This window comes from Solea solea, chromosome 16 (assembly GCF_958295425.1).
Source record: "Solea solea chromosome 16, fSolSol10.1, whole genome shotgun sequence".
NCBI lineage: Eukaryota > Metazoa > Chordata > Actinopteri > Pleuronectiformes > Soleidae > Solea > Solea solea.
Window position 1 is genome coordinate 19,706,285 of NC_081149.1, and position 21,000 is coordinate 19,727,284.

The 21,000-nt window shown below is 38.8% G+C and overlaps 1 protein-coding gene across 3 annotated transcripts; it reads left to right on the forward strand.

The window, feature by feature from the left end:
- The first annotated feature begins 1,375 nt into the window (after positions 1–1,375).
- clcn7 (chloride channel 7) lies at positions 1,376–17,130 on the forward strand. 3 transcript variants are annotated; one of them, XM_058653125.1, is made up of 25 exons: positions 1,376–1,626; positions 3,321–3,398; positions 5,138–5,203; positions 5,538–5,603; positions 5,714–5,846; positions 6,104–6,213; positions 6,688–6,768; positions 6,877–6,939; positions 7,118–7,201; positions 7,312–7,405; positions 8,371–8,435; positions 8,624–8,740; positions 8,840–8,894; positions 9,071–9,131; positions 11,820–11,961; positions 12,143–12,236; positions 12,338–12,510; positions 12,906–12,957; positions 13,088–13,215; positions 13,369–13,454; positions 13,546–13,678; positions 14,319–14,378; positions 14,482–14,658; positions 14,793–14,873; positions 15,669–17,130. In XM_058653125.1, exons 1-25 carry the CDS (start codon positions 1,513–1,515, stop codon positions 15,753–15,755), a joined length of 2,400 nt encoding a protein of 799 aa, XP_058509108.1. In that variant the 5' UTR covers positions 1,376–1,512; the 3' UTR covers positions 15,756–17,130. The 3 variants fall into 3 exon arrangements, with proteins under 3 accessions (XP_058509108.1, XP_058509109.1, XP_058509110.1); XM_058653126.1 differs by having other exon boundaries at positions 3,348–3,398; XM_058653127.1 differs by lacking the exon at positions 3,321–3,398.
- Positions 17,131–21,000: the final 3,870 nt, after the last annotated feature.

Consider the following 21,000-nt stretch of genomic DNA (forward strand, 5'->3'; position numbering starts at 1 on the left):
AATCGGGTGCTGAGCCCATTTGAGGTGGAAGGGGTGGCAGAAGGGAGAGGAGTGCCCAGAGGGGTGGTGCTCGACATGGAGGATATAAAGGATGTCCATGGGGAGGTACAGCAGGTGGCATGTGAATGTTTAGAACACTGTGTCTGATAAAGATATGTGGGAGGTTTCAAATGAAGAGTCATTGAGCAAAGTTTTCTTTGTGTCACTCTCATTTTGTCCCATGTTCTAATATTTGAGTAATCCAAACCCTTGGATGTGCACATACCAGTCAATTTATGTTGGACTTGGAGAGAGAAGAGAAATATCTTTACTCACACAGACAAAAGCACCAATATACAGTCAATTTGTATTCATACAACCACAATAATTAACAGAACAGTGTCTCGCTCAGTGAGACTTAAGCGAGGTAGAACTGGGATTACATCAGCAAGACAAATACACATTAACTATGTGATAATAACCTGAGTTTAATTCACAAAGGATACTTGCACGATGGTTGAGTTTATTTCTGCATGCTGTGTGACAGCATACAAACAGCATACAAATACAACGCTTGTAGGTTCAACTTTGGGATTTGTGGTAAATATATGTAATATTAGGTTTTTCATACGAATAAACTCATCATGCCTTTGTATTGTGTTTTAGTGCATATAGGCACAACAATCCTGTATCAGTATCATGAGGAGTTTAGAGATAGGCAACTAGACTTGCTTGGGGTTTCTTGAATATGTTTCACCTCTCATGCAAGAGGCTTCATCAGACATAGATATGCAATAGATACATAAATAAAAAGCACAAAGTAAGGTCATAATAAGGGTTAGTTTTTCCTATATGGCTCTGATTGCTCTGGCTCTCAATTCTAGAGATAATTAAAATAAAGACACGATATGGTCTACAATGGAGAAAAACTGTACAGCCAAAAACAACACCAAAAACAAATTAGATATTGCGAAATGAGTTCACACAATTTTCATTATTTTTAATGTTAAGACAGACAAGGCAATAGCTGCCATTAGTCAAGTAAAGTGAGGTGACTACTGATAGGTTGGAGTATGAATGAAGAAAATTATAAAAATGCTCCCTCAGTCAGGTTTGATAGTTTTATTTGACAAAGCCTGTTTTCATATGATATGTCAACCTTTGTGTTTTGTCAAACACAGGCAGAATAATAACATCATAAACAACAAAAAAATAACCAAAGGTTACACACTGCAGCTTTAAAATGTTCAGTGCTAATGTGGTCATATATTCAACAACGTTTATAGTTTAAGATGGGAGTTTATGAAGATTTGTGCATTTGTTTTTGGTCCATAAACAGTAGAACCACAACTCCCAGAATCCAGTGGGCCAAATACTTATTTTTGTCCCTGCACGCGATCCTTACAAAGCGTCACGCGACACGGGGATGACTATGGGTAGCTGCTGGAGAATAACAACAGTTAGCCAGCGACAACTGCCATTAATGAAATAATTCAGCGAAAGTTGTTGCGGGGACAGCAACCGGGGGCCACCATGGCCAACATCACCAAGAAGGTGTCGTGGTCCAGTCGTGCCGACGAGACCGGGATATTAGGCGAGGGGACGCCGCTGCTCAACGGCTCCGAGCAGCTCACACACTCCAGACAGGTACAGCTAGCATGTTGGTTAACAATTGAGCTAACTTATGACCTAAGATGTTATGCGTTGTATTTTATTAATATTGTAAGGCTGTTTAAGACGTGTTTTTTTTTATTCTGCATGGTTCAGGATTTGCTTGTGGTAAATGATGATGCATTTATAAATGACAGTGTTTGTGGGTGTTTGTAGTCGGGAAGTAGATGCAAGAGCAAAGCTTTGTTTTTGGGGTATGTGAGTGAAAGTAATAAAAGAAGTGCGAACAGAATATAATTACGTGATACATGTAATTTTATTCTGTTTTCTTGAAAGTTTGAGAATCTGGAAACTAGTCCTTCTCATATCTGTCACTGGATGAATGTATGTCAGTGTGTATAGGGCGTAGCACAATTTAAATAGTACATTTTAATGTGTGACATCGTGATGAGCGCTTTGATTTGCTGCTGTAATGAAGACAGATGTAGACTGATGTGAAAAAAAAACTATGGAAAATCCAAGTTCCTTTCTTGCTGTGATGCAGCCCTCGTGATTATTATCATGACTCCTGCACCATCGACCAAAGGTGGAAGTAAATTAAACCTCACTTGTATTTATAAGTTCAGTAGTTACTATACTCCATACTATATGATAGTGTAGTACTATACTCCAAGTCCATGGTAAACTGTGGTACCGGTCGTACTTGAATCAGAAATACTGTTCTACTCTACAGGGTATGTGATTTTGACTGGAGTTCGTAGACAATGAAACAAATAATTAAGAAATGTTATTAAAAATAATTAGAGTCACATTATCTCTTGCTCCATTTTAATCTAATTCACAATACCAGTGTCTGGAGTATATATGAGGGAGAGGAGGATCACTAGAGACCAGATTATTTTATTGGGAATAAATCTGCCTCCTGTGAAAAGTCTGTAGCTGACTTTTCTCGGCGTACTTACATCACTGATTTTTTTTTAACATTGGTGTTAATGGTGTTAATTCAATATTTTAAAAAGTTTGAGAACCACTGCTTTAAGGGATTTTTTCATGTTTAAAATTACAGTACAGATCTCAGATGTTTGTGCACATAAGAATCTGAATAAGGAGCTGATTGTTTCATAAGCAAAGATGAGAAAATTATATGAATGCACAACGTGATTTTAAAAAAATGAAACTCTCACAATGAGTTGATTGTGGTGAATTTTAGTTCAATTCAGCCTGCGCCTGCATCTTTCTCAAGGACCTCATGTTTTTAATGGTCTAGGTTTTTTTCCCCACTTTTATGCATCCTTAGTAACATGTTTTTGTAACATTTCAACATTTAGTCTTTTTTTTTGCTTTTGTTAGTAATGTTGTAACGTTAGTATCATTACCTCATCTGTTTCCTCCGTATTGAAATGTCTGTATTTGTTTCAACATTTAAAATTGAAACAAACGAAGGTATGGAAAGAAGGCTTACCAATCATCAAGTTTAAAAAAAAAAAAAAAAAAAAAAAAGTAGTTCAAAGCATAGTTTTACATTAATGATAATAGTGATATTGTGACTCACAATTATTTTGGTCAGGATAATCGTGAAATTAAGTTTTCATATCCTTTTCGTCCCATGCTAAAGTGCTGCAGTTGCATTGACTCCATTGTTTTTATATCTATTTATGTGTGTGGTGGGGCTCCACAAGACTTAGATTATACATGTACCTACACATTCTGTTGGTGTCTTTGATATCTAGCCGTCTGAAGGACGCAGTGTATTTCAGATAGGCAGACTCAGCACAGTGGATTTGGAAGAGGAGATAACGTCAGATGAGGTAAAGTCCAAGCTTGAAATGTCATCACACTCGCGTGTCTCCCTTTCTATCACTCCTGTTGGTCCTCCGTCCATCTAGACCTTTAGCAGCATTTCGCTTCTCAAATGTAGTTGTTTCATCTACTGTGATCGTAAAACCTTACCTTTACCTCGACAACCAATTTGCTTATGTCTTAAAACTGTAAAGGAGTGCAGTCGTAAATGGTTATTCATTTAGTCTCATGCTCATATCTTTCACTGCACATTTGGTGCAGGAAACCTAGTCTGACTTTGTCTGCTCATTGAGCTTTAAGTCTGATTTAGGACAAACAAAATAATGTACACGTTTAGAGATTAAACCATAGTGTGCCTAGATTGAGGAAAGTATTTAATTTAATCCCAGTTGCTTCCTTATGAAGACAGCTAAAGCCTAATTTCGGAAAGATGATGCAGGCCAAACTGACACAGCGACAGCTGACTCATCTGTCTGTTGTTTTCTACTTTGCTGCTTTTAAAATGATTTGATGCAGACCCACAATTCAGTTTATAGAAACAGATCCTTAACATTGATGAGTTATTGTTCAGAGTGATACATCATCAGAATCCTCGAGAACTGTGCTGCATATGTAAAGACAATGATGTCCATATACTGTATGCTGTTTACATTAGCTTATATGCTAAGTAGTGTTTCAGAAGTGCTTTTTCACAAAAATAAACAGATAGAAAGTCAGTGTTTCAGGCTACAATCACTGACCTGCAATTACAGGACCATATGACTAATGGCTGAGGCGATTTGGTTGTCACTTTGTTTAGAAAGACTTTGCATTCATTTCTCATCATGGCGTTAACCATCAGATTCAGTTTTTGCAGTCTGATGAGGAATGCCATGACATGCATGTGATCTGCTGCTTGATTGTTGTTTGTTCCTGTTGCTGTAAACACAAGTGTATTATGCTCTTATGTGTGTGTTACTAACAGATGTTAAGTTGCTGCCAATTTAGTGACTATATATGCCTGCTTAACACTGTATGAAGATGACGCTGCCTTGTCAGCATGTCTGGATGGTTGTATTTGCATAAGGGATGCACAATATTATTGTCACGATATTGGTATCAGCAGATATTGGCATTAAAATGTATTATCAGATATCAGCAAACACACAGGTTTGCCGATATGACTAATGACTGCGACAGTAGGCTAAATAAGCTGCTACCTCCTTGACTTCAATGCTGGCGCCCCCTACAACAATTCTTTTTTTGTTTCGTTTATTTATTTTGCTCAATGAATAAAATGTATATCTACATCTGCTGCAACATGAGTAGGCAAAATATTATGTTATTGCACTAAGAAGAGACTTAACAACCTCTGCAGTTTGGTGCAGTGAAAACTGTGTATACATATCGGCATCAGTTATCGGCCCAATCACTCCCAATATATCAGCATATCAGATATCAGCAAAAAGTCCAATGTCGTGCATCCCTAATGTGTACCAGTATCTCTTTTTACACCAAATACTAACCTGCAACATTTCATCCTGGAGAAACCACAGCTACAAGTTCAAATCTGTCAAATCTGCCCTCCCTTTTTCTATTGACTTTAATAGAAGTTACTTAATCAGTTCACAGTGCTTTTGATTTGCTGCTGTGTTCTCTCTAACATTCCACTCACTTATCTGCTCCTTGGCATTCCTCTCAGTTGAGCAAGTCAGACTCAATTGTCTATGTAGAGACATCTGTGTTTTTGTGTGTTATCCCCCCGCAGGACTCACAAAGAGGACGGCCCAATGAGATCCCTCACAATGAGAAGCTGCTGTCTCTTAAATTTGAGGTAATCGGCCCACTTGCATAAACAAAGATTTAATGATTTATTAAGTGTGCAGGATTTTAAATGGTCCTTCTTTGATGACGAACTACATCAACATACCAGGCGTTAATGTAATCTGTTTTGTATTATCATATTCTTCATTTGCAATTAAGTTGGTTAAGTTCAGTGCGAGATTATTGCAGTGCAGTTATTTTAGTTTGTCACATGTTCAAGATCTAGGTTGATTGTGAAGCATTCACTCACTCATCTACCGCTTTTTGATAAACATTAATGAACACATTTTTCATTTTCTTTATTTTACTGATTTACTGTGTTTATTTTATGTGTGTTCTTCCAGAGTCTTGACTATGATAACATTGAAAACCAGCTCTTTCTGGAGGAGGAGCGGAGGATGAGTCACATGGTGAAAATATGTTCTACTATGTTGATTTTACAGGTTTCATCATTTTTCATCTGCTGAAGTCTTATCAATTTTGCTCCTGGTGTTTGTTCCACTTGCTCTTGTGTCTTCAGAATTTCCAGTGTCTGGAGATTAGTCGCTGGGTGGTCTGCGGTCTGATTGGCTTCCTGACCGGCCTCATTGCCTGTTTCATAGATATTGCAGTGGAGGAGCTGGCTGGGATCAAATACCAAGTTGTCAAAAAGAGTATCCTGAAAATATGTACACCATACACATACACATGATTGTTAGTCACGGATGACTTTACTGTGCTGTACAGGTCACCATATGCTATATTTTGTTAGAATAAAGAACCGTCTGTTCTTAAGTGGATGATGCTTATTCATCCTCACATATCATTTAATTAGTTTTATGATTGGCTGTGAGACAGTTTGACCATTTTTTGCTAATGTCAGCCAAATGCTGTCAGGAACTAGACATTCCCTTGACCTTTGATCACACAGACATAGAGAACTTTACGGAGGTGGGTGGCCTGTCCATCTCCCTCCTCCTTTGGGCTGTCCTCAACTCTGCCATTGTCATGATGGGGGCCATTATAGTTGCATTTTTTGAGGTAAGACCGAAAGGAGAAATGATCTGACTTTTTGGTGTTATGGTGACAGTTTTTTATTCCCCTTTTGTGTGACGTACCATATTCCTTGAGTGTGAGAGTGGATTTAACAGAAGTAGCTCATAAAAAAAAAAGAAAAATGTTCAACCAGTTACGTGTCTCAGTTTCAATAACACATGCAGTAAGTAATAATGAAACCTTGTAAAAAAAAAAAAAATTGCAACTCAACTAAACCAGTGCACATTAGCTTGTGGTCAGCTTGTGTCCGGCTTTTTCAACAGTTTCTGCAAAAAAGATTGATGTAAGAAGAGGTTCAGACTAAGTTATATTTTCAGTTTTATTGTCTGCTTTAAATAATAGATGGGCATTGCAAGCAAAATTAGCCCAGAATACACATCTTTCTTGTATTCTACTAACTAGTAACTTTACTCTTTTACTCTCATCACACCTCATCCTCTTCTTCTTTCTCTGTGGCAGCCCATAGCTGCAGGAAGTGGTATTCCTCAGATAAAATGTTACTTGAATGGTGTCAAGATTCCCAGGGTGGTACGACTAAAGGTACGCACACACTATAAAGAAATGATGTTTGAAGGCCACTGTTTCTTTTGTTTTCTTTAACAAGCGCAACCTTCATATTCTTATATTTATTTTGTTTGTCCGCTGCAGACACTGGTGGTGAAAGTGTGTGGCGTTATCTGTTCAGTAGTTGGCGGTCTTGCTGTCGGAAAGGTAAAAACCTTGATGAGAGAAAAATGTGCATAACTTCGATGTTAGATTTGTATTCTTCAAATGAAAGATTAAATAATGCAATGTGCACTGTGTTTTGGACTTAAAGAATTTGTTGTTTTAAATCCTGCCAAGAATGTCTTCTAACACTTATTCTTTTGTTTACCCACAATCCCTTTAGGAAGGGCCCATGATTCACTCTGGTGCTGTGGTAGCTGCAGGTGTCTCTCAGGGAAGGAGCACTTCTTTAAAGAGAGACTTCAAGGTCAGTGAGTTTCGAGATTTTCTGTGGTGTGTGTGCTGCGTTCTCGTGTTGATAGCTTACGGTCACTCATTTTTTATTTATTTTATTTGATTTTGTTTGTTTGTTTGCAGATCTTTGAATACTTCCGGAGAGACACAGAGAAAAGGGACTTTGTCTCTGCTGGTGCTGCTGCTGGAGTTTCCGCTGCTTTTGGAGCACCAGTCGGTAAAAACCCAACTGCAACATGTTTATTGTTATTAATCTTCTTAAATTGTCTGAGAAGGTTAGCTTTGTTATAAAGCCAAGAGTGAATACCAAGAGAGAAACCTGTTTAGAAACTCCCTCCACAGTGTTTGTTCGTCATATTAAAACAAATCGTCTTGGGGAAGTCACAGAGTCTCTCTGTAACTTATATTCACTCTACTCTTAGTATAATGATATAATAAGTGCGTATGTCTGATTGTAGCATCATTCAAAATTATTGTTACTGCTCGCAAGTAAAAATTTGGGCAGTTTAACAGAAAAGCTGTTGTAAAAATCTGCATTTTACATGCAGAGGTTTTTTACCACCAAGTAAAGAAATGCTTGTCAAATCATGTTACAGATTGTCATCTGTTACCATCATGTGAAAAGACGGGATGTTTACTCGGGTCAATCCAATTTGCGGCTCATTCTTCACAAGGATGTCATGTGACAGCACAAGTTAACTTAACCTTTTGCCAACTTGTCATTGTGTCAAAATCAGCATATCTGAGAATGGATATGGCTTAAGTGGATCTGATGGATTATTTTGGCCATGTGCGTGGGATATAGTGGCATCTAATGGTGAAGATGAATATTGCTCCCAGCTGAAGAGTGCCCTTCCCTTCTAAGCAAGGGAAGGACACTTCAATGGAATCCACAGTTGTTTTCAGGCCAAATCAGAGTGTGAAAGTAGCCAGTGTTTGGTTTGTCCACTCTGGGCTAATGTTGATGGATAGAAGAGATCATCATCAGATATGAGGGATTAATTATAAGAAAACAAAAACACAACATTCATTAGTTTCAGGTCATTATACATTTTATTTTGAATATAATATGGAATTTCTGCCAATAGAGCCACCCAAGTCCAACACAAGTACTGTTCTATAATACTTTAAAAAGTATCTGCATTTTTGTTATAATGGTGATTTTGTTTCTTGGGTCAACAGGTGGTGTTCTGTTCGCTCTCGAAGAGGGAGCATCCTTCTGGAACCAGATGCTAACATGGAGGATAGTAAGTCACTTTTTTCTGTGTGCACCTGCATTACAAAACCATGATTAATTATAGCTTAGTTAATCAGCGCAAGCTGTGATTTGATTTGAAATTTTAAGTAGAGTGTTTGCATTCCCTTCTTTTGTATTTAATTGTTGTTCCTTTCTTTTTTTGTTTCCCTTCTTCCCTTCACCCTTTTCCTTCTTCAGTTCTTTGCTTCCATGATCTCCACCTTCACTCTGAACATCTTCCTCAGTGTCTATAACAAAAACCCTGGAGACCTTTCCAACCCAGGTCTCATCAACTTTGGCCGCTTTCAGATTGATGTAAGAAACTAAAATAAATATTGCTTGTTTTTTCCAGCTTTGATTTTTTTAGTGACTGTTAAAGATGACATTGTATTGTATGTATTTGTTCCTTTTCAGGGTGTGGCCTATAATTTCTATGAGATCCCGTTGTTTATCGCTATGGGAGCTATAGGTAAAGACCTCTTTTGGTTTCTGCAACTATGTTTGATTCAGTATAGGGTGCCTTCAGATTAAATAGATGTTTGACATAATTAATAATAGTATGTTTAATTCTGTTTCCAACTATTTTTTTTCACGTTGGAAAATCTTGGGATCTTGTGTGTTTTTTTTTATCTCTTTCATGTGCAGGTGGATTACTGGGAGCTCTGTTCAACATTCTCAACTACTGGCTGACCATCTTTAGGATCAGGTAAGATTTAGAAAACACCTGAATTGTTTTGTATGTGGCATGACACCAAAAACAACTGGCAGGGTGAGTTGAATCACAAGGAAGTTTTAAAGTTGGCACTTGTTCATTTCTCAGGGTATCAACATCTTGTGATTTAAAACGTTTAAAAATAGTCCTGATGTAAGAACAGGTTCATGCGAGATGATAATGACTCATCTGGGAAGAAACTTGTGCTTTGATAACTGTAGTTCCTGCTTCCTTATGTTGAGAAAAGTACGATTATGGGAAATGTCAGTAAAATTGATGCCAGTGGATATATTTGTTCTTGTGAGTTCATATTCATGAGTTCAAGTTCATAAGTTTATTCTTCTGTTCATGTTGTGTCACTGCTGTGACAATCATATTAAGAATTACTACCAGAGGAATTTGAAGCACATTCCTGACCACAATGAATTAGTCACACAAATTGTTTCGTTGAAATTCTGCATTGTAGACGATCGTTATCAGAGTAGATACTGACATGTTTATGTGTGTTATGAATGGGTTTCAGACAGATATCGTGGTAGAGAATCTGGGACACACCAATGCACAAATAAAGCTCATTGTACATCAAAACAATTTTAGAAAAGAGATAAAAACCAGCAGATGAACATAAACACATTTGCCGGACACACTGGGCTTTTTGATAGACTTTCTGAAGCCGTTCTATGAAGCATAGCGGGAAGCCTGGAATCCCCTCAGCAAGCTGTTGTGTGTAAACAGCACGAAGACTGGCTTGCGTGTAAAGTGATAATACAGGGTCTCCACAAGATCGCAACATTCCTCTGGCCAGAATTTAACCAGAATGTTGTCACACTCAGACAGGAATGCCGTACGTGCTCATGCCTGCACTCCCCTGCAAGCCATGGCTGCAGGTGCATCAGATGTGGAGAGTCGAGACCCAGAGCTCTCCGGAGTCTAACCCTCTCTTCCTCCTAGGCCTATTTAGAGTGCTGAGATGATACGAACAGAGGACTTATTTTATTTGTTTGTTTGTTTTTCCAAGTGGCCTATGTAAATGTATAAAATTATTCATTCTTGACAAAAGGCAAAAGCGCTGTGTGTGTGCGCACATTGGAATAACGTCGGGCTGTAAACGGGTTTGGGCTTTTAAAAAGCTGTCAATCAAAATGTACTTGTCGGGCTCGAGCCTAACTTTTAAGGCCCGATTACAGCTCTAATCTATAGTGTTTAAAGCTTTGGTTGGAGAGATTACCTGGATTCTGCTATGCATATAACGAAAAAATAAGTATGATCTTGATGTATTACCTTTTATTACCTGTATGGGCTTTCCTACAACTCAACTAGTTTCCATTTTACATTGATGGCTCTTTCCCAATATACAGTTCTAGCATGACAGCTCAGCTCAGCACGACTCTACTCAGTTTGGCATCAGACACGTCGTTTTCCATTACTGTAGTACCTCCTCAGCGTGGGCGGGGTTATCTTAGCACATCTGCACAAAACTGCCGTGATGTTGTTTTATATGTGACACACACAAATAAATCAACAAAAAATGGATCAACTGAAGTACAAGGGAGGTGCAGAGAAAATGCGTGCTAAAAAACAGAAGCAATTACTTCTGTGGTGAACACCCAAAAGTGCTCCAAAATAACAGACATGTTTACTACAGGTGCCAGCAGCACCTGACGTTGTGCAGTAACTTCAGGAGGAAGGAGGATACGCCGCTGGCAATAGAAAGGAGCAAGAAAAAGACAGGCAGGAAACCAAAGCAGAGAGACAGGGAGAACATGACAGGGACAAGAGGGACAGAGTGAGGATAAGATGGAGGAGAGTGGAGTTGACGACATTGTGGTAAGGAGTTATGGTAGCAAAATAACAGGGACACTCAGGGATGGAGGTAAGCTGTGTGTGTGTGCCTGGTATTCCTTATGTTGTGGGCATGTTCACATAGTCACATTAAGGGGACTTGTCTGCCTTATGGGGACAAAAATCAAGTCCCTGTAGTTGTGTTGAGAAAGGCTTTATCATTTAGCTGTTACATTATTGTGTGTATTGAAGTTTTTTGAAATGATCAGATCCCAATGTGCATACACATCACTTGGCAGACAAAGTCAAATTCCCAAGCTGCAAGTACATATTAATATCTAAATATTAATGTCTCACCAATGACGGTGGGCTGCCTTGGCAAAAAAAACCGCCAGGGCTGATTTTTCGTGCCAATCTTGCCCTGAGCAAAGCAGTTCTCGTTTATTAAAGGTTCAGTACTCCCTACGTGACTGGAGCATAGACTCCATCTGACTAAAATACCGTAGAACGGGTTGTGATTTGGCTTACGATTGCCGGCTTTTTGCAGTGCTGTTGCTAAATACGCCAGACTCCTCTGTTAAATATTAAGATTTCCTTGCTAAATGTTGATGATTAATGCATTTTTTTGCATGCTTGTCTTTTAAACTGATTTACAGTTTGGCATTGTTCAGTTTGATTCCTGTGTTAGACGTTGTGCTCATGTCTTTTCCAGCGATGACACTCTTTGTCAATCAGTGGCCGGCAGTCTGTCGACGTCACATGTTGGTATCGGTGTGGGAAAAGCACCGTTATTGACACCTTGTAAAATAAAATATTTGGCAGAGAAACAGTTTTCATAGCACAAAGTTGTTTCTGATATTACATCACCATTATTTGAATTTTTTTGTTTGTGCATATTAGATACGTCCATCGGCCATGTTTGCAAGTAATGGAGGCCATGTTGGTGGCTGCCGTGACTGCAACTGTGTCATTCACCATGATCTACTTCTCCAATGACTGTCAGCCTTTGGGGCCAGAAGACAAAAAGGAATACCCACTGCAGGTAAACACACACGTAATAAAGTTCACATTGGAGAAGTATTAACTACGTGGTGTCAAAATGATTTGCAAGTTGCATGTGCAAACCACAGTTGATTTATTTATTTATTTTTAACCAGACAGTGCTTTTGCAATTCATCTAGCCTCACTGGCGGTAAATGTTGAGTCACTGTTGCTTTTCTTAGTTGTTCTGTGCAGATGGAGAGTACAACTCCATGGCAACGGCCTTTTTCAACACTCCTGAGAGAAGTGTCCACAGTCTCTTCCACAACCAGCCAGGTAAAGAAAATGTTCAAGGAATCTTTAGTGGATTGTTTAAAGTCTGAAACAACATACAATCACCAGTTCATGTCTAATGCCACCCTTTTATTTTAATAAAGGAACCTACAATCCTTTGACCCTGGGCTTGTTCACTCTGACATATTTCTTCTTGGCGTGTTGGACGTATGGCCTAGCGGTGTCTGCCGGAGTTTTCATCCCCTCTCTTTTAATTGGTGCAGCCTGGGGGAGATTGTGTGGAATCCTGCTGGCAGCCATCACCACTCCTGCCCCAGTTAGTATACTATATATTTTACTTTGTTGGATGAGTTTGATTTTGTCTTCTGTGGTTTCAATGTTTTTATATTTGCTACCTGTTTGTAACATCAATTTAGAAAACTTCAGTAAAACCTCTCTTCTGTAAGGATGTGTTATGTCTCTGCCATTTTGTAATGATCCTATCCGTTATACACTTAAGATCAACACTCTCCTGAATGTTGACTTAAAAAGAACTAATTAAACTCAATTAAACTAATATTTATTTGGATAAGGAATTTACTGTTTTACAAAGTACACAAACTGTATTACAATTTCTCAGTATTCATAATACAAACATTACTGGAAAAACATAGTTTATGGTTTAATACCTTTGGATAAGAATTAGTTTAATATTGCTGTGTTTTTTATTAGCTCTGGGCTGACCCTGGTAAATATGCTTTGATTGGAGCTGCAGCTCAGTTAGGTGAGTAACTGTATCCCACATCTTGTTAATGTGTTTTTTTTTTCATTACATGCATATGAACAATTTTGAAAAAAAAAAAAAACAAGGATAAAGTAAAACGTTATCAGTACTAATGCTCTGGTTTCTTCAGGCGGAATCGTCAGAATGACTCTCAGTTTGACCGTCATCATGGTGGAGGCTACGGGAAACGTCACATACGGCCTTCCCATCATGCTCGTCCTCATGACTTCCAAGATAGTAGGAGACTACTTTGTAGAGGTGAGTGACACACATACTTATCCCTGCCTCCATCTCATTTATCAAGCCAAAGTGTTGAATTTGTTCTGGTTCCAGCTTCTAAAAATATAAGTGACATCTAAAACTATGTGCAGTATGAGTCGGTGTCTGTAATGGTGTCTCTTCCTGCCTCAGGGTCTGTATGACATCCACATTAAGTTGCAGAGCATTCCCTTCCTTCACTGGGAGGCTCCTGCTACCTCACACTGGCTGACTGCCAGGTAAGATCCTGTCTGGATTGTAGATGTTCATGTGAGACTCTGATTGGATCGTTTGTGTCTTCATCTTCTGCCCCCATCTCCCTCTCTCCAGAGAGGTGATGAGTTCTCCAGTCACCTGTTTGAACAGGATAGAGAAGGTGGGAACCATTGTGGACACCCTAAGCAACACATCCACCAATCACAATGGGTTTCCTGTGGTTGTGCAAGTTTCTGGCAGTGATGAGGTACTTTGATTTTAATTGTGTTGTATTTATTAGCAATAGCAAGAAACAAATGTATAACGATGAATCTGACGATTATTTTCTTGATGAATGTTTGGTCCAGACTTCATCCTCATAATTGCCGTGTATTTTGATTTAGGTATTGAATTATGTCATATTCTAGTTTAGATTATTTTTGACGGATTGTGCAGCCCCACTAAAAGAGGCCCTTTAAAAACTCTTTCATCTGCCCGCCAACTCAAGAATACTCTCCAGTGAAAGGAAACATATCGATGGCAACATATTTTGCACTCCGTGTTAAAAATGCTTGACATAAAGTGCATCTATCAGTCCTTTTTTATTTTTGATATAGTGGTGACGGTGATACCAGCAGCAGCAAATGACAGATCGATGTCACTGCAATGAAGACGTGTTTGAGGAAGTTATACCATCTGCTACTAGTCACTTCCCCCCTAATACTGGGAACAATGACACTTTATATTCTGTGCTAAAATATTATATTTAAATCAACATAATATATGCAACACATAATCACATCACCTCAAAGACTAATTATACGGTGCCACCAAGCTTTAGTTCAGTGAAAACTGAGACTGCTGTTCTTATATGAATCACATCGTCTTCCTTCTGTTCTCCTCCTCAGCCGGAGAAGCTCTGCGGCCTCATCCTCCGCTCTCAGCTCATTGTTCTTCTCAAGCACAAGGTAACATCATCAACATTGTCGTGGTATTTATTTATTTTATTAGTCTGATATTTAAAGGTAGGTTCACACACACACTGTGTGCTCTGCTGCTCTGTCCCTGCAGGTGTTTGTGGAGTTGGCTCGGTCACGGCTCACACACAGGAAGCTCCAGTTGAAGGACTTCAGAGACGCCTACCCTCGCTTCCCTCCCATCCAGAGCATCCACGTCTCCCAGGATGAGAGAGAGTGTATGATGGACCTGACTGAGTTCATGAACGCAACGCCTTACACTGTACCACAGGTTAGACACACACACACACACACACACACAAATATTGTTCTTTGTTTCCCCTCTTTAAACAAATCTGAGGTTTGTTTGTAGTGAAGGTTTGTGTCAGTGGAGGAAGTTGAACTTAAACGTCTGTCTCTTTGCAGGAAACATCTCTTCCTCGTGTGTTTAAGCTGTTCAGGGCACTGGGACTCAGGCACCTGGTGGTAGTGGATGATGAAAACAGGGTAAGAGAGTGTTGGTGCTTTTCCACGACACAGTCCCGGCACACATTGCCTCGCCTTGGCACGGCACAGCTTAACTCTACGTGGTTTGGTTTATTGTGGTTTGGTACAATATAGCACATCCTCAACTTGGGCGGAATCATCATAACATGGCTACATGAAACTGCCGTGACTTTGTTTGAATCAGTAGTGAATCATTACCATCAGTTAATTAAAAAGATTTGTTCACAGAATCATTCAGTACTTTCCTGCATAACTGGAGCACAGACTCCATCTGACACAGTCACTGAATTGAAATACAGTAGAAGGGGTTGTGATGCGGCTCGACTCCTCTGTTCAATGTTAGGATTTTCAACGTTTCCTGCATACATGTGCGAGGTTAACGCATGTCTTCCAGATTTCTAAGTCTTTGTAACTGATATACAGTTCGGCATTGTTCAGTTTGATTCTTGTCTCGGACATAGCACTCACAAATCTTCCAGTGCTGACACCCTGACTAATCAGTGGCCGGCAGTCTGTTGACGTCGCATATAGTATCGGCTCAGCTCGCTTGGAACCTTGTTAGAGCAGGTACTAAAGAAGTACCAGGTTCTATCGCTAATGGAAAAGCAAAACAAAAATAGTGCAGAGTCAAGGCGTGCGGGTACTAGATAGTGGAATATCGCCATGTGTTTCTGCATATCCTTACATGTCTTGTTTAATGTTCTTCTCCTCTTTATGTTAAATGGTCACATTGTTGTTTCGGAATTCTGTGGAGACGAGAGCAGCAGTTGTTCTGATGTTGTTATACTCCTGCAGGTGGTTGGACTGGTGACCAGGAAAGACTTGGCCAGATATCACATTGGAAAACACGGACTAGAGGAACTTCAGCTGGCCCAGACATAGTACACATATACACACACATATACACATACACACACACACACACACACACACACACACACACACACAAAATCCCATATGAACTTTGACCACCTGATGCCTCACCAGCTATGCAGCCCCAATGGACACCATTAAGAGCAAAGACTTCCATTACATTATGATAGTGGTTCCCATGACAACATAAACCATACCCATTTACAGACCTGAATTATTGACAAAAAGTTTACACTGAAATATATTAACTGCCCACGGAGTAAATAATGAATAGATATGTAAAAGATAATTAATCCTAATATTTTATAGTTGAATCTCTATTCATTATTTGTTCTTACTCCTCAACATCCCAAACAACTGTACTATTGTGATAATGCAGTGGTATGTTAGTAATCAGAAACGCTTCTGAATAATTATATATTTTTAAATAATCAAGATGAGCTCAAATCCCTCAAAGAATAAGCTGTGTAGCAAAAAATAAAAATGGGTTTGCTGTAAAAACCTGGTTTTGAGTGAGTATCCAGTTTAACGATTTAGAAATTCAATATTCATCTAAGTTTTTTTTTTTTTTTAATTGTTTGTAAGTGTAGTATTTTCCAATGTTTGTGTAGTTTTGCACTGAAAGAATGTTATTTATTGTTGATGTTGTTGTTTGGAAGAAAGTTTGGGTTTCACGTCACATTTATCGAGATGAAGCCGAGTTGTTAACTGATTGACTTTTGACTGATTTCGCCACAAGGTGCAGGTTTCACAACAGACGGATCCCAGTTTTCCTGCGTCGTCTTCTGTCTGTCAGCTTTACTGAGCTGTGTGCACTCGTCTTATAATATTTATACTTTTGTCAGTCAGTCAGTCTGGATTGGATATTGGGTTGGTATTCAACGGTACAAACACATTTTGCTTTGTCAGCACCAAATGTTTGCACTACCTCCTGCGGTAAAAATAAATAATATATATATATATAATATATATATATACATATATGTATACACATATATATATATACATATATATATATATATATATATGTATATGTGTGTGTGTGTATATATATGTATATATGTACATACACATACTCACAAATGTCTCTCTTGTAGCTCTACTCGTAAATGAATGTAAAGCTATAGTTTACCACACAGCTGTTTAAATAATAATTTGATTCTTTTTACCCAGTATGGTGCTCAAAGCAGTATTCAGATTTATAATTTATTTTCCATCGATCACCAGTGTTTTGTTTTTCTGCTTCCGCACTGATTCTGGCTCCTTCGTGGTCTTTTTGTTGCACAAAGTGAGATGTTAAAAAATATTGACTGATGTTTTATTTTAGAACCACTGGCTACACCTTTTGTGCATTAAAAATAAAACTGAGATGGATCTATTGTTATATGATTTCATGTTGATTGAATTGAAAGACATTTGTGAGTGATTTTAACATAATTCATGTTGTGACTTTCCTTTTGCAGAGCACTGATTCTGGATCAGAACACATTTAACCACATATTATTTTCTGCAAGTGGAGTCAAGAAGCGGATAAAGTGAGATCTTGAAAGTACCTGCAGCCAACAGCAAATCAATTGTATCTGTTATATGGAGAAATTCCTAACTGGCTGGAAAACGTATAATTGTCTGAGTCGGGTGATTAAGCAACTGAAGCAGTTGTTAATTACTGTAAATGATTCCCCCATGAACAAATGAATGTTCTTGTGCATGTATGAGCATGACCACACAATCATTTAGAGTAAAATCAATAATTAGTCCCTTTAGTTCTTCTCTCTGTCTCCATTAGATGTCAGTAAATGTCAGTGTTGCTGGGAGAGTCACAGTATAAATACCATATTACTCCACTGCCCTCTTTGCTTTTACAGTAGAACGTGGACCATTGTGTTGAATGCTGCAAAGACATGAATCACACTGTTATACTTTAGCAAATGAGCCATATTTCAAATCATCAGACCTTTTTGGTCCAATGCCAATTGCTGATTTTTTTTAAAAGTGGTATTTCAATTTGTAGAAAGCATTTAAATAATGAATTGCTCATTTTCCACCCATAAGTGAAACTCTTCACTTATTTGAGCAAGCACTTACTTACTTAGGAACTTGCATGCCTCCTTAATTTAGGTGATTTCTGTGGCAGCAAATATTAAAAATAAAAGTGACCCCCTGGGATTTTCACACATCACAATGTTGTAAAGAACAAATAGTATCCAGTTGTTGATGAGCGAGGTCACAGGGGAAGACAGAAACTGACAGTATGTCTTCAGTTTTTCCAGAAAAAAAACTACAACGGTGGAAGCAGAGAGGCATCATAGAATAAACAAGGTGTTGAACCAAGTGTCACTGATGAGATGCAATAGCAGAAAACCCCGTCAGGTTCCTCCTGTCAGCCAAGACCTGAAAGACTCTGAAGACTGGAGAAATATATAGTCTGGTGAGTCGTTGAGACTTAAGTTTAACTTACTGTTTTTAAAGCGTTTGCTTTAATTTATCAAAGGTATGCTGGCATTCCCTGATGTTTAACTGATGCATGACATGTACTGGAGCTTTGTTAACAAAAAAGAATGTAGATTTAAAAAAAAAAAAAATCCTTTCTGTATTTTCCAGGAGAGAAGACGAGTGTGATGTGACGACTGAACTGAAAGGTAAATCTGAAGTTGGAAATGGTTTTTAAAATGTTTGTAGGAGTAAACAATCATTTAATTCTTCTTCTTGGCCATAGGATAAACCTTTTGTATGTAGAGTACGTAAGCTACCGTGTTTGTACAGCTGCACTGACAAGCCAGACTGTGTGTGTTTTGCATTCTGAAGCAGAAGCTTACGACACAAACAAAGAAAAAAAGACATCCTTCTGGTTTGTGAAGGCCACTGTAGTTCCCTGGAGTATAGTTACCACTAGATGTCACTACTTCATACACACTGGACCTAAAATCTAAGCAATTGTCTGCTTTTTCTGATTCACATTGAATACACTTTTTAACTGAATGTTATAACGTGCAATTGATGAAAGGAGATGAAGTAAATGGTTCTAGATGAACCTAGAAGTAAATGTGAAAATGTAGTTACATAACAATGAAACACAGCTTCGTCTATGTGATGAATCACTGTGTAGAGTTACATGATCCTTCATTATGATACAGTATATTGTCTCTTTCCTCCCTTTGATAAATTGCATTGCATTAAGCTCAATCATCACCTGACAAATGGAGTGTTCCTTCACACCACTCCTGATTTTTTTATTCATTTATCACTCGACAAACATCTTTGTATTTATTTGCACATCTTTGCCCTCATTGGATTATGATTCCCCTGCTCGGAGAGTTGGCGTCCGGCTTTATTCAGAGACTCTCCGTCTGTTTAAATCAGGTGGTTATGGATGAATGGCCTCCACACCAGGCAGGTTATTCTTTCCACACTTAGCAGCAATAAATGCTCCCCACACAGCGAGCTGTCGGAAAACCATTAGACACTGCTTATACACACATCCCAAGTGTATAGTTTACATTCAGTATCTGCGTGTGTGAGTGTGCGTGTGTGTGCGTAAGAAGGCAATTACCACAGCTCATGTCCCCACAGCTTAATAGAATAACTTTCCACACCAGTGCGGATTACATTTGCAAGTCCATGTGATATCAGTCCATGAAGTTAATTTGAGGCGTGGTGCTGTAAGACAATTGTTTTCCATTGACAATGTAACAACCCATGAATGCTGCGTCCTTCATCTGAAAACACACCCCGTCAAACAATACTATCAGACCTGAGTGAGGAAGCGCTTATGTGTATAGAATGTCAGCGCAGGGGTAGATAATACATTACAGTAAAATAGTACATATAGTTCATATATATATATATATATATCTGCTAAATTACAAGGTTTTTTTGAGCAGTAGAATTCACTTTTCTCTGCATCTTCAGTCACACTCCAACCTGTTTGCAGCCATCTCGCTTTACTCGATGCTGTTGCCTCCGTTTGTCTTGGCGTAAAATCAATCACTTCCTGTGTGCAGCGTGGGAATGACGCTGGGCGACACAAGATCTATACTGAGGAACGCCGAGAGAGTCGTGTGGAGCGGCGCTGTGCGAAGTAAACCGACAATGGTTAGAATGTAAACGGCTACATTTTTAAATGGGCCAGAGCATTTGAGCCATTATTTGTCATTGTCAACCTACCTTCCATTCAATTCAGTTGTAATTGCCAAATCACAACATACACTATCTCAAGGCACTGTACATAGTAAGGCAAAAACCTTACCTACAATATTATAAAGAGAAGAGAAACCCAACAGTTCACACAATGAGCAAACACAAGGCAAAAAAACAGGAAGACATCTCTTACAGAACCACATAATAAGTGGTAATAGTAATAGTAGTGTAATAGTAATTGAATAAAAAAAAAATAACACAACTGCTCAGTGAACATTTTGACAAAAAGTAGTCTTTGCTTTATTGCCTAGATTTCGATCAGGGTTCTTCAATCCTCAATGTTAGGCATGTCCCTGCTCCAACACACCTGATTCAGATAAACGGGTCGTTACCATGGATCAGCTTTTGCACAGCTTGTTAACGAGCTGACATTGGAATCAGGTGTGATGGAGCAGAGAAACATCTAAAACATGCAGAGCTGGGGCTTTTCTCCAGGCTCTCCTGTTTCCTCCCACAGTCTAAAAACCCTGACCCTGACCCTTTAAATTGACCGGAAGTGAAAGAGTGGATGGTTGTTTGTCTGTGTATGTGGCCCTGTGATGGACTAGCGTCCTGTCTAGGGTGTACGCTGCCTTATGCCCTGTATCAGCTGAGATTCGTAAGAGTGGTACCATCCTCAGTAAATATGCAAAGGCTTTGTTTCTGACGGAGTTAAACAAGTGACACAAAACAACTTCTGCTCTTTTAGCTGCTGTGTAGCTTCCAATGCAGTATCAGTTTTATTATTCTACTTCTCAGTCAGAATGTATACATAATGGTGGCCATTTAAACTATGTTGATAGTATTTATATGCTTATACACTTTTTTTTTTTTTTTTATCCACTTGTGAAAGTAGCACAGTACAGTCCACAGCTTCTGTCCCTGTTGTGAATTTTATCAGAATTGTCCTGTTTGTGGGGGGGGGGGGCGAAGATGTGGTTATGCACGGCTAAACCCTGGGGGCTCCTTTACAGTGAGACACGTTTTATGACACCATTCATGGCTGCCTTGTTCAAGCACACATTTTATAGATGGCACTCGTCCCACTGGGGACCACCTCTGCTGATGATTTATACTT

Excerpts from the sequence above, each read along its gene's own strand:
- clcn7 (XM_058653125.1), top strand. The coding sequence starts at position 1,513 with ATGGCCAACATCACCAAGAAGGTGTCGTGGTCCAGTCGTGCCGACGAG. Across the intron at positions 5,204-5,537 it reads TGCTGTCTCTTAAATTTGAG|AGTCTTGACTATGATAACAT; the intron begins GTAATCGGCCCA and ends GTGTTCTTCCAG. Across the intron at positions 7,202-7,311 it reads CTTTAAAGAGAGACTTCAAG|ATCTTTGAATACTTCCGGAG; the intron begins GTCAGTGAGTTT and ends GTTTGTTTGCAG.